The sequence below is a fragment of the Zonotrichia leucophrys genome, chromosome 23, assembly GCF_028769735.1.
Source record: "Zonotrichia leucophrys gambelii isolate GWCS_2022_RI chromosome 23, RI_Zleu_2.0, whole genome shotgun sequence".
NCBI lineage: Eukaryota > Metazoa > Chordata > Aves > Passeriformes > Passerellidae > Zonotrichia > Zonotrichia leucophrys.
Genome location: NC_088192.1, coordinates 587,623 through 598,855, shown reverse-complemented (window position 1 = coordinate 598,855; position 11,233 = coordinate 587,623). Strand labels below are relative to the sequence as shown.

The window sequence follows — 11,233 nt, the reverse complement described above, 5'->3', positions numbered from 1 at the left end:
GGGAACTGACTGAACGTCATTTTATTGCTTTTTAACATTTCTCTCTCTCCTTCCAGCGCTGCCGCCTCCTTTCCGGACCCAGCTCCCGCATCCCCGGCGTTTGCACAGGGAAAGGGCGCCCGGTGCTCGCCCCGGGAGGGGCCGCGGGGCGGGAGGTGCTGAACGAACAGCTCCGCTCACCTGCGCGGGCTGGCGGCGGGGTTCGGGGTGTTCCTGCCCCCCCTTTTCCCGAGCCGTTTTTCACATCCCCAATTTTCACCTTTTCCCCCCCATTTTTCCCTCCCCCCCCCCCCCCCGCGGGTTTCCCGCGCGCGCGCACGGGGTGGGGGGGGGTGAATGGCGCGCGCGCCGCCCCCTCCGCGCCCCCCCATCCCCTCCTTCCCTCCCCGCCTTGGCCCCTGCCCACGTGACCCGCGCGGGCCAATGGGCGCGCGGGGCGGCGGGGATCCGGCTGGAACCGGTTGGGCCGCGTCCGGCTCTATATAAAACTTTATAAACACCCGATTCCAATTAGTGGGGTCGGGACCAGCGCAGCCCGCCGGGTGCAGCCCCGCAGCGCAGCGCGCCCCGCTCCGCAGCGCCCCGCTCCGCTCCGCAGCGCCGCCAGCGCGCCCGGCTCCCGCACCCCCGCCTCCCGCGCCGCTCCCTCCGCCCCCTCACGGCGCCCGGCGCGCTCCGCTCTCCGCACACACTCACACACATTTACACACACACACACATTTACACACACTCACACTCGCACACGCGGAGCCATGCCCAAGAGAAAGGTACGTGCCGCCCCCGCCGCCCTCTCCCCCCTCACGGTGCCCGTTCCCCCCTCACGGAGCCGCCTGTGGGAGGGGGGGCGGGACCAGCGCTCCCCCCGCGCGTTCGGGGCGGTAACGGAGCCGCGAGGCCTCGCGGGGTGGGGGCGGCGCGGGGCCGGTACCGGCGCGGCCCGGGCGGCGGGAGGGGCCCGCCGGTCCGAACCGGTTGGTTTTGGCGGGAGGTCGGGGCCAGGGGAGGGGGAGGGGAGCGCCGGTGCGGGCGGGAAAGGGCGGGAAGCGGCGGCGGCGCTTTGCCGCCAAAACGGCGGGGGCGGGAGGGGAGGGATGGCGATGGGATGGGGAGCGGGGCCCGCCCCGAGCGGCAGCGGCGCCCCCGCACCGGCCCCGGGGCCCGCCTGGGCCGCGCCGTGCGGGGCCGTGCCCGGCATCCCCCGCCCCGCCCGCGGGCGCCATGGGGACGGTGCCCCCGGGATTTGGGGTAAAACGGCGGGGAACGGGAGCCCTGCCCATCACCGGTCTCTACAACCTGTGTCCCTGTCCCCAGGCTGAAGGAGAGACCAAGGGCGATAAGGCCAAAGTTAAGGATGAGGTAAGAAGTTCAGTGTTTTGAGAAAGTTGGATCATCAAGTGTTTCCCTTGGAAGATGAGGTTTAACGCCGTCAGAATAACTGGGGAGTAGCGGGGAGGGTTATCTCAATTGATTCTGACTTTTCAAAGTCTTAACTGCTTTTTAACCATGGAAAATCTACTCAACTACCATTAGCTATTAGTAATTTCAACAGCATGGCCTCATGTTTCTTGAGAACACAGAAAAAGGGAAACTGGGAAACTACCATCTTAATTTCTAAAAACTAAAGAGCTATAGATATAATTTCTGGGGATTGACTACTTTGGGAAGAGAGCAAGTCTGTGAGATGCTGAGAGTTGGTATCCCATGTCATTTCAATAGAACTGTTTTCCTTTTCCAACAGCCCCAGCGGAGATCAGCGAGGTTATCTGCTGTGAGTATCCTCTTGCTGGTGTCACCACACTCGCTGGTTTTACACACGACCTCTGGGTGTGCAAATGTGTGTCAGCGCTGGAGGTGCAAATTCAGTTCCTGCCTTCAGGCCCTGCCCCATTGTGTGCTGCTGTGGGAGTGGTAAAATAATGGACAAACCAAACAGCTGCTGCAGTTTCAAATGCTTTATTTGCTTTCCTAAAATGAAGCTATTTGGCCTGAATGCTTAAAAAAAAAAAAAAAAAAAAGAAAGTAGTTTGTTTCTCTGGAGCAGGACTTGAACAAGGGCCTGAATGCCAGGACAAAGGGGGAATGGCTTCTCACGGCCAGAGAGTGGGGTATGGGGAGGGAATTCCTGGCTGTGAGGGTGGGGAGGCCCCTGGATCCCTGGCGGTGCCCAGGCCAGGCTGGACAGGGCTGGGACGGTGGGAGGTGTCCCTGCCATGGCAGGGTGGCACTGGGAGGGCTGGGAGGTCAAGCCCAACACTCCACCAGTGTCTGACCAGGCTTTCTCTCCCTTGCAGAAGCCCGCTCCTCCCAAGCCAGAGCCCAAACCTAAAAAAGCAGCTCCAAAGGTGAGTTGGGTTGGGTCAGGGCTGTTTGGAAAGGTGAATAAATGTGTGATGAGGTTTGGCATTGCCCGGCAATGATAACAGCTGACAAACCTTTGATGAACAGCTGTGCAGTGAGGAAATGGAGCTGCATCCTAAAGCTGAACTGACAACTTGCAGATTTCACAGAATTTGCATGAAAAATACCCAAGTGAGGAGTTCCCACTTGCTGTCAATCCCTTCACAAACAAACCTGGGTGTCTGTGTTCTTTTGGGGCCAGCACCCCAACGGGGGCTGTGGCTCTGCCTGCCTCTGGGAGCTGACAGCAAATGTTGTCTTGCATTCACAGAAGAGCGAGAAGGTGCCCAAGGGGAAGAAAGGAAAAGCTGATGCTGGCAAGGAGGGAAACAACCCTGCAGAAAATGGAGATGCCAAAACAGACCAGGTATCCCAGCAGGCTGGTGTGCAGCAGCATTGATTCCCTTCCCTCGGACTGGGACAGGCCTTGGCTTGTGGGTGCTGCTTACAACACTCGGGGTGCTGGTAAAGAGTTAAATTGTCTGTTTGCCAGGGGATGTTGCCACATGGAAGTTACTGTTCTTCTGTGAATTCAAATAGCAACTTCTAAGTTGTGTTTTATGGTGCAACAGATGTTCAATTTAATTTTATTAAAAATCAGAGTTGTGCAGCCCAGGGAGGATTTGTTCTGCTCAGGGTTTTGCTGTATAGAAAAATGAGTGTCCAGTTTTTAATGTGTTGACTTGTTCCCCTTTTCCTTTCAGGCACAGAAAGCCGAAGGTGCTGGTGAAGCCAAGTAAAACGTGTGAATTTTTGATAACTGTGTACTTCTGGTGACTGTACAGTTTGAAATACTATTTTTTATCAAGTTTTATAACAATGCAGAATTTTGGTTTACTTTTTTTTAAGCTATGTTGTTAGCACACAGACCGCTTCATTGTTGTGTTCTGGGGGGGGGGGGGGGGGCAATGGGGACAAAAGCCATTTAGTCTATTTCTCAAAACCTAAATTTTAATAAGAAAAGCTTCTGCCAGTCCCCCAGTTTTTGGAAGAAGGGATTCCTCCCGTTGTGTCCCGGTGAACATCAGAGCTCCCTCGGTGCCGTTGCCTCTGCACATCCCAGCCCTGCCCCGGTGTCCCCCGCTCACCCCGAGCCGTCACTCCAAACCACAGAGCTGGGTCTGCATTGCTGCCGTCCAGCCTGGCCTGTTCTGCCTCAGAAAGGAGCTGCTCTGCCTCTCTCCCCCTGTGGACCCTCAGATGCAGAATTTCTGCCCCTGCAGTTCGTGCTCCCCTCCAAGTCAGGGTGGGTTTGTGCAGCGTTGTCAGACAGCGCGCCCACCCTCACTCTAAACCTCACCCGGTGCCAGCCGAACATTCTGACGGTTTTTAGCAACTTCTCCATTCCGGTAGTCCACAAAGGGAGGGGAGTTTGACAGTTGTTGTAAAATGTTGCGGATTGTAGCCCATGTCCTGCCTAAATTACCATGATTGTTCATGAAAAGTACCTTTAATAAAGCTGGATACGGTTTGGCTTGGACTGTTCTTAATGCTCTCTAATTTCTCCTGCCTTTAGTTCACTTCATGTGGTTTAAGAACGTTTGCTTTCTGCGTGCCTGTGTTCGTGCTTTCATTCAGATAATTAATTGTTGTAATTCACACCTGAAAAGCAAGATTTCCTTACCTGAAAGTGAGGTTTCCTTGCCTAAAAGCTAGATCACTGCAGGGTGTTTTTAGAGCCTTGGCTTACTTGGAGGCTGAAAACAGAACATGTAAATAAATCTACTGAGTTAATTTTTCTTTATTTTCTAAAACGTAGCACTGTACGAAGCAGGGAGGAATACAGTGATCTTGCTGCAGAGAAAAGTAAAATTCTGGTGAGCTTTTCTTGGGAGTGAAACCAGAACTGGCTCCATAAAACTGATGATGTGTTACATTTCTGCACTTAAACTTGAATATTGTTGCTCCTGCTAATCGAATCCAGACCTGGCTGGGGTAGTGACTAAGCAGGAGACGAGATTTTTTGAGTAAAAATGCTCCATTTTTATAATTGCTACTTAGACTCCAGAGCAGAGCCAAACCCAAACCCCCCTGTGTAAATGTCTCCTTCAGTGGCTGTCAGATGAATATTTTTTCTGTCTCTGCTTGGCTTTCCCTGGGATTTCTGTTTGTGATTAAGTTCAGTGACCTGTTTCAACCTGTGCTGATTTCAGAGGGAACCCAGTGAAAACGAGCAGGGCAGAGTTTCACATGCAGAAATTTCCAATGCGCTGGAAGTGTCCTGGAGCGGCTGCAGGCACAAAAGGCAGAGTGGGATGTGGCCCCAGGAGCTGCTCTGTCTAACAGAAAAGAAATAATGGTGAATAATCCTTAATAATCTTCATTAAACCCCACCCAGAAACAGCCACCAAGCAGTCGCTGGGGCGGCCGGGTGGTGGGATGTCACTGTGGAAAAGAAAATAATAAATGTTAAAATCAGAAAGTTGGAAACAGCGTACCTCGCTTTTGTAGAGATTTACCTTGCTGGGCACCTACCAATGCCCAAGTACTTCCAGAGGAGCTGGCTCTGAGGGGGAGCCTGTGCCCAATTTCCAGCTGGAATGTTCTGGAGCTCCCTGTGTCCATCACGGGCTGGGTGACCTCTTCACCCCGTCATTAACAAAGTGCTGCTAATGAAGGGGAGCCCAGGGCTGCTCTTTGTTGGAGGAGTTACTCCTTAACTTCTCCATCTCCCCACCCCAGCAGCCCGTGCTGACCCATGGGGGTCCTTGCAGGATGTTTTCTCCAGCCAAGCACAAAAACAGTGATTTTAAGCGGGTCTGCCTCCTAAATTCCTCAGAAAGCCAAGGATATTTTGGGTGCTGAGCTGCTTCCCCCTGGCTGTGCCCTGCACTGCTGGAGTTATTGGCCTGTTGGGCTTGACTCGACAGGCAGGGCTCATCTATTTCTCCTTAAGCAAATAGAGACTGAGGGATGCTGAAGCCAGTAAATCCAACTAATTAGCTGTGTAAATTAGAGCTGGGGAGCTGCAGCCCGTGCCTGCTTCGTGGTTGGAGGCACCACAAATCTGCATCGCCGCCTGCCAGAGCGCCTGAAGCTGAACAGACATTTTTTTCTGCTAAATTGTAATCATTTTACACGGAAAATTGTCTCTTGTGCATCTGTTGGGAATGGGGCTGGTGCTGCCAGGTGCAGTTAACAGGCTGGTCCCTCGGGTGGGCTCTGCAGCAGCGGGGATTTGTCCTGCTGGAGCTTTGGGAAACACATCCAGGGGCCAGAAAGTCACCACTGGCAACAGAAAGGCAAATGAGTTCAGTGCTCCACAGCAGGCCTTGAAGCTGGGCACAGGATGGGTTAAATCCATGCAATATTGGAGCTCTGCCACTAATTTGTTTCTGCATTTATTGATTTCAGCACAAGTCACCTGGGAAATAGGGCCAAACTGCTGTTGTCATTTATTACCCTCTTAATAGGTGAAGTTGCAAAGAATGGCCAAGTTCTGCTCAGGGCTGAAGCCTTTGGGATGCTGGAAGTGGATACTGGGGATGATCCTTGTTTTCCCAATGCTTCAGGGTTTTGCTGAGGTTTTAAGAACAGTGAAATTACTGATAAATTATAGAGCAAAGTCTCTGGACTCTCCCCAAAGCAGCAACAATTAAACTGAGCAGAAGTTAATGTGAGCAAGTTGCCAACCAGTGGTCACTTCCCCATATCCCACAGAGCCACCTTTCCCCCAGCCATGGGTTTCTGTTAAACTGAAAGGGAATTGGGCGAAAACCCACGAGAACAGGTGAACTGGGCCATGCCAGGGGGGCTCCCCAGGTCCCTGCTCCTCCCAGTACAGCGCCCCAGGACGAACATTTGAGTTTCAGAATCATTCCCCCTGCAGCAGTTTTGCTTTTGCCTTTAATTCTCTTTGGAAGAAGCAACAGTTTCCTCCAGCCCTGCCACGGGTGGGCTGAAAGGGAACAAGGAAGGCAAATGGACTGAATTCAGTGAGTGCATCCAGAGGATATTGAGTTGCAGGATCATTTTTGTCAGAGGAATCACACAGCTCGATGGCACAGGGATTTCATTGTCCCTAAATCATCCCAGATATGGTAATGCCATACCCAGGGACTAATATTGCTGACTATAATTCCTCAGCAATGGCACCTTCTCCTGCAGTTGGTGGAGATGAAATGGAGCTTGAGTTAAACTCACAATTTACAGAGTGAGCCCATCATTTGTAAGGGATGGGAAGGAGATGGCACAGGGGGAGCTGTGGTAAAGTTGATTGAAGCTAATAAAGATCTTTAATAAGTTGGCTTTAGAAGATTTCTGATGTGAGAGACTGGGCTTTTTAAAGACTCTATTAAAAACTGTTTTGTCTTTTTTTTTCTTTCTTTCTTTTTTAGCTTTTTAGCCATCTCTTTATATAAAGAGGGGAGGCAGAAGATCTATGATACTGCAAAAGAAACAGGAGCAGAAAATTTCAGGGAGAACTTCGTAAAGTTGACACTTTTTTAGATGCATTAAAGCCTCCAAACAAAAACACTTCATTGCCTTGGGTACAGCAAACCAGCCTGGAGAAAGCACTTGGAGAACCAAGAAGGAGCAGTCCCAGGTGTGGAGCAGGTACCACAATTCTCTGCATTTTGCTGAACACATAAACCCCAAACAAAATTTCTACTTTTCCCCTTTAAAGAGATTTGATAGTAGATTCAATTTTTCCTCACTCAGTTACCCCACTGAGGTTACTTTTGGATTTGGAGCAGATTTCCCTGCAGGCTGCAGCTCTGCCCTGTGCAGAGGTGGGTGTGTGTGGCAGGCTCCTCCTGGAGAGGAGTTACTATCAGATTACTATTAATCTGGATTACTATTTTGGCAATGCCCAGACAGATTTTGTTTGTTTTTATTCCATTGAAGTGGTGTCTTGGTGCTTCCTGATGGAATTCAGTCTCCCCTCAGCACAAGATTGAACGTCCCTGTATTAGGGGTTCTGAGTTCAGCCCGAGGACTGATTGCAAACCTGGGCAATGAAATTGGCTTTTCTCACCATCTCCTTCTCACTGGAGGCAATAGCAGAGGTTGTTCCTGTGCTGGGGTGTTTGTGGATGGGTTTTGGTGCCCCCAGCCTGGCTGGAGCTGCCCAGGTTTCCCTGCCGTACCATGATCCAAAAACTGCTGGGCTGCCCAGCCCGCTGAGAAAAATCCCCTCGATACTGAATTAATTCTCTTGCAAAATCATCCACGATTTCAGAGCGAGCTGGATCTGGGGACGGCGGATTTGGGAGCCCCCTGTGCTCCCTCCCCAGCTCGGGGGTTCCTGGGGATTGCTGAGCTCGCTCGGGGATGAGCAGCCGCCTGTTCGTTCCTGGCGCGGCCGCACGGGGGCACCCGCGAGCCCCGAACGGAGCGGCCGGGCCCGAGCGGAGCCGAACCCCGAACCCGGCGGGGCCGGGGCTGTCCCGCTCTGACCGGGGCTCCCGGAACGCGGAACCAGCGCTGCCCCATCCCTGCCGCCCTCAGAGACCGGAGCCGGGCAAACCCCGCTCACCGCAGCACTCTGAGCCCTCTCTGAGCCTCCTGCCCAGCGCTCGGTGTGATTGGACTCGAAATCCACACTGAGGGCTCAATTCCTCATCGGTTTACAGGCATAGCTGACATTGCAAAGGAATTTATCCGTGTTATATCAAGCCTTTGATCTGAGGCTTCCCATATTCTATTTTAAGAATCGCTGGACCATTCCTTTTCCTCCTCAGGCCGTTATTGCAGCTGCTGTGGCACATGTCCTGAAAGTTTGAGCCTAAAACTAGAGCTGCCACTCTCCATCTCATCTGTCCTCGGCTTGGGAAGGGATATCCTAAACCCAGATTTAAATAGGTAGCCTGTAAGCCTGGTCTCTTTTAGGCTTGTTGGCACAAACTGCTCATATCAGACTTGCTGAATCTTCAACCTGAGATCACAGAATAAGTGGTGATGTTCAAAGAAGTAATATCATATTTAGTTATTGAAAAGTCTCCTGTGCTTTTTGTGTTACTTCATTTTGCTTTTGCATTCCCGTATTTGAGTTTGTGCTTTTGCTCTGTGAGCCAAATCTAGGAAATTAAGTTGTAACATCTGTGTTAATCTCCTTAAGTCTAACCAGAGTGATTCTTCTGATGCTGTAAACTCTGGGCTCACTTTGCCAGGCACCAACATTTACCTGCCTCATGTTAAAGGCTCCCAGAATGAGGGAGTGCATTTGTATTGTGCTGCATTGTGCTGAGGCAATGCCACCAGTCTCTGGTTTTCCTTCACCTTTCCCTCTCCCCAGCGCCTCAGTCCCTGGGTTATCTCCTTCCAGCACATGCTTTCCGTGTTTATCTTTTCCAAGGACGGCGTTGAAAGCTGGGAAGGAAGTGGCTGCTTCCCAGAGCTGGCGAGATTGCAGGGAAAGCACTTGACACCCTCATGACACTTCCTTGAAATGGATGCACAACAGAAAGATGAGCTCCTGGTAAGCCAAACTCATTCCTCTCATTCGGTTCTCGGTGCCTGCTGGGGACAGGGATTTATGCATTTATAGGGGTGAGAACTTATTGGATAAAGTGGGCAAAACTCCACCCAGAATTACAGAGAAAAAGCAGAAGGCAGAGATTTCCAGTCACAAGGGTAAATTCTGTGACAGGAAGATGTAGCAAGCGTTGAAGCCAAGTGTTTCGGGGAGATCTGAGTGCTGAAAACCACATTTTATCCCCATCTCCATTGAGCACACCCTGTCACCATGCCCTGGTAGCTGCAGATAACAAACCTGGAGTGATTGTTGGGCAGGCCGGGGTTCCACCCATGTGCAGTGAATTGTTGGGAATTTGGTTTAGTGATTAACTCAGCGAGTGAACAAGTTCCATGCCCAAAGCAGGGACGGAGCAGCCCTCACCTTGTGGGTGATGTTTGGGGAGGAAAGGCCAGGCTGGACCTGGCTGGGGTGTGGAGCAGCCTGGCACAGTGGAAGGGGTCCCTGCCATGGCAGGGGCTGCAATGAGATGGCTTAAGGGCCCTCCCAACCCAAACCTGGGGCTCTGTGAAATTCTGGGGCTCTATGAAAGCAACAGGCTGGCTTAACCCAAACTGGGGATGCTGATAAACCCTCCCCAGAGCAGGTCAGAGCAGCCCCCACTGCTGGGGCTCACTGTGATATCCCACGCTGTGAGCCTGCCCTGCACCCAGGAGCAAACAGATTGTTCAAGATAAACCTCCCCAATGTCAGCCCAAGGTCCTTGTCACATGCTGCGTGCCCCGAGCTGGCTCTGAGCACTCCCAGCGCTGTGGGCTGGGGACTGAAACTGGTTTGGGTTAAACTCAGATTCGTTGAGTTCCTGCTGGTGTGAGCAAACAGCTCTGGGCAGGTGGAATTGCAGAAACAGAGGTGAGGGCAGGGACAGGGCAGGGACAGGGCTGTGGCTGTGGCTGTGACAGAGCTGTGGCTGTGGCAGAGCTGTGGCTGTGAGCAGGGGAGGACAGGGACAGGGACAGGGACAGGGACAGGGACAGGGGTGTGAGCAGCTCTGCTGCTGCCCCAGGCTCTGCTGCCCTGTGTGCTCCCTGTGCTGGCCTCTCCTCACCACAGGGAATCCCTCTCCCACTCCCAGGTTCTGCAGCTTTTTGTCCCCCCATCTTACACTGGGAGCAAAACTCACTTCATTTCCCCCTGGCTGGTGCAGGACCAGCAGGGGTAACACACACTCTGTGTGGGCTGGGCTGCCTTGCTCTTGAGCTGCTTTGCTTTCCACCCCAACCCTTTCACTTCACTGAAAAATTCATTTCTAGGACCATAGTGCTGGTATTTAAACCTGTGATGATATTTAAAGCCATGCCTGGATCTTCCTCTTGGAAAGCTTCTGCTGGTGATCTCGGAGAGGGGACATTTATCTGATGGTAATTGACTCCCATATTAACTTCCAACTGGCAAGCAGCTGCCAAAAACCTGTTTTCCATCTCTGTTGATCAATAGTCCCTTTCAACAAGTATCTGGTGTTGCAGAGTGTTAATAGCTAATAGCACTATGATTCTTATCCTATTTTAAGGGCTGTAGCATATCTCAGAGTCCTTATATCTAATAGAAGAGTTTTGAACTCAATAATGTTGCATCTGATGTTATTTATTATCTATTTCCGACACACTGACCCTTTCTCCCTCCTATCTTGTGCTGGGCCACTGCCACAGGACATTTATCTCCAATGCGATGTCAGTGGCTGCTCGGGCTGAGGGGGAAATGATTCTGTGCAGACTGTAAATAGAAAATGGGATGGCAGGGCTGGCCAGGTTGGAGGAGAGGGTGAAAGGAGCTGTTGCCTCCAGGGAAGCCCCAGCTTTGCTGTCACTGAAGTCAGCAGCAAATCCAAACCCCCTTCCAGGGCTGGAGATGGTCAAACTGCCCACTGCCTCTGGCCAAATCCTTCTTGGCACAAAATAACACCCTCTGAAACTTTATCTACTCATTGGGTGACAAAATAGCTGATTAATCAAGTTTTTACTTTGTAAATTACTGTTCTCAGTGGCTGGGGATGACAGGACAGCAAAGCAGAGGCAAGAGAGAGAGGACATTCTTGAATTCTGGGACATGAACCTGGGGACACATTTCTTTATAAAAGATCTTCAATCCTCAGTGGTAAAACAGCACCCTCCTCTCTGCCCTGTGACAGAGGAAAGGCACAAACACAGCATAGCAAAGGGTGGCTTCCATCACAAGGGTGCCCACAGAGTTTAGAGGAAGAAAGATAAAATTCTTGCTTTTGTTGCTAGAAATTATCTATAATCTATCTATCTATCTATCTATCTATCTATCTATCTATCTATCTATCTATCTATCTATCTATCTATCTATCCATCTATCTATCTATCTATCTATCTATCTATCTATCTATCTATCTAT

The 11,233-nt window shown here is 51.4% G+C and overlaps 1 protein-coding gene across 1 annotated transcript; it reads left to right on the top strand.

Annotated features, from left to right (window-relative positions):
- The first annotated feature begins 378 nt into the window (after positions 1-378).
- HMGN2 (high mobility group nucleosomal binding domain 2) lies at positions 379-3,882 on the top strand. Its single transcript, XM_064731451.1, has 6 exons — positions 379-767; positions 1,312-1,356; positions 1,739-1,768; positions 2,292-2,342; positions 2,669-2,764; positions 3,102-3,882. Exons 1-6 carry the CDS (start codon positions 753-755, stop codon positions 3,135-3,137), a joined length of 273 nt encoding a protein of 90 aa, XP_064587521.1. The 5' UTR covers positions 379-752; the 3' UTR covers positions 3,138-3,882.
- Positions 3,883-11,233: the final 7,351 nt, after the last annotated feature.

Coding starts and splice junctions, on each gene's coding strand:
- HMGN2 (XM_064731451.1), top strand. Junction 1,357..1,738: donor AGGCCAAAGTTAAGGATGAG/GTAAGAAGTTCA, acceptor CTTTTCCAACAG/CCCCAGCGGAGATCAGCGAG. Junction 2,343..2,668: donor CTAAAAAAGCAGCTCCAAAG/GTGAGTTGGGTT, acceptor TTGCATTCACAG/AAGAGCGAGAAGGTGCCCAA.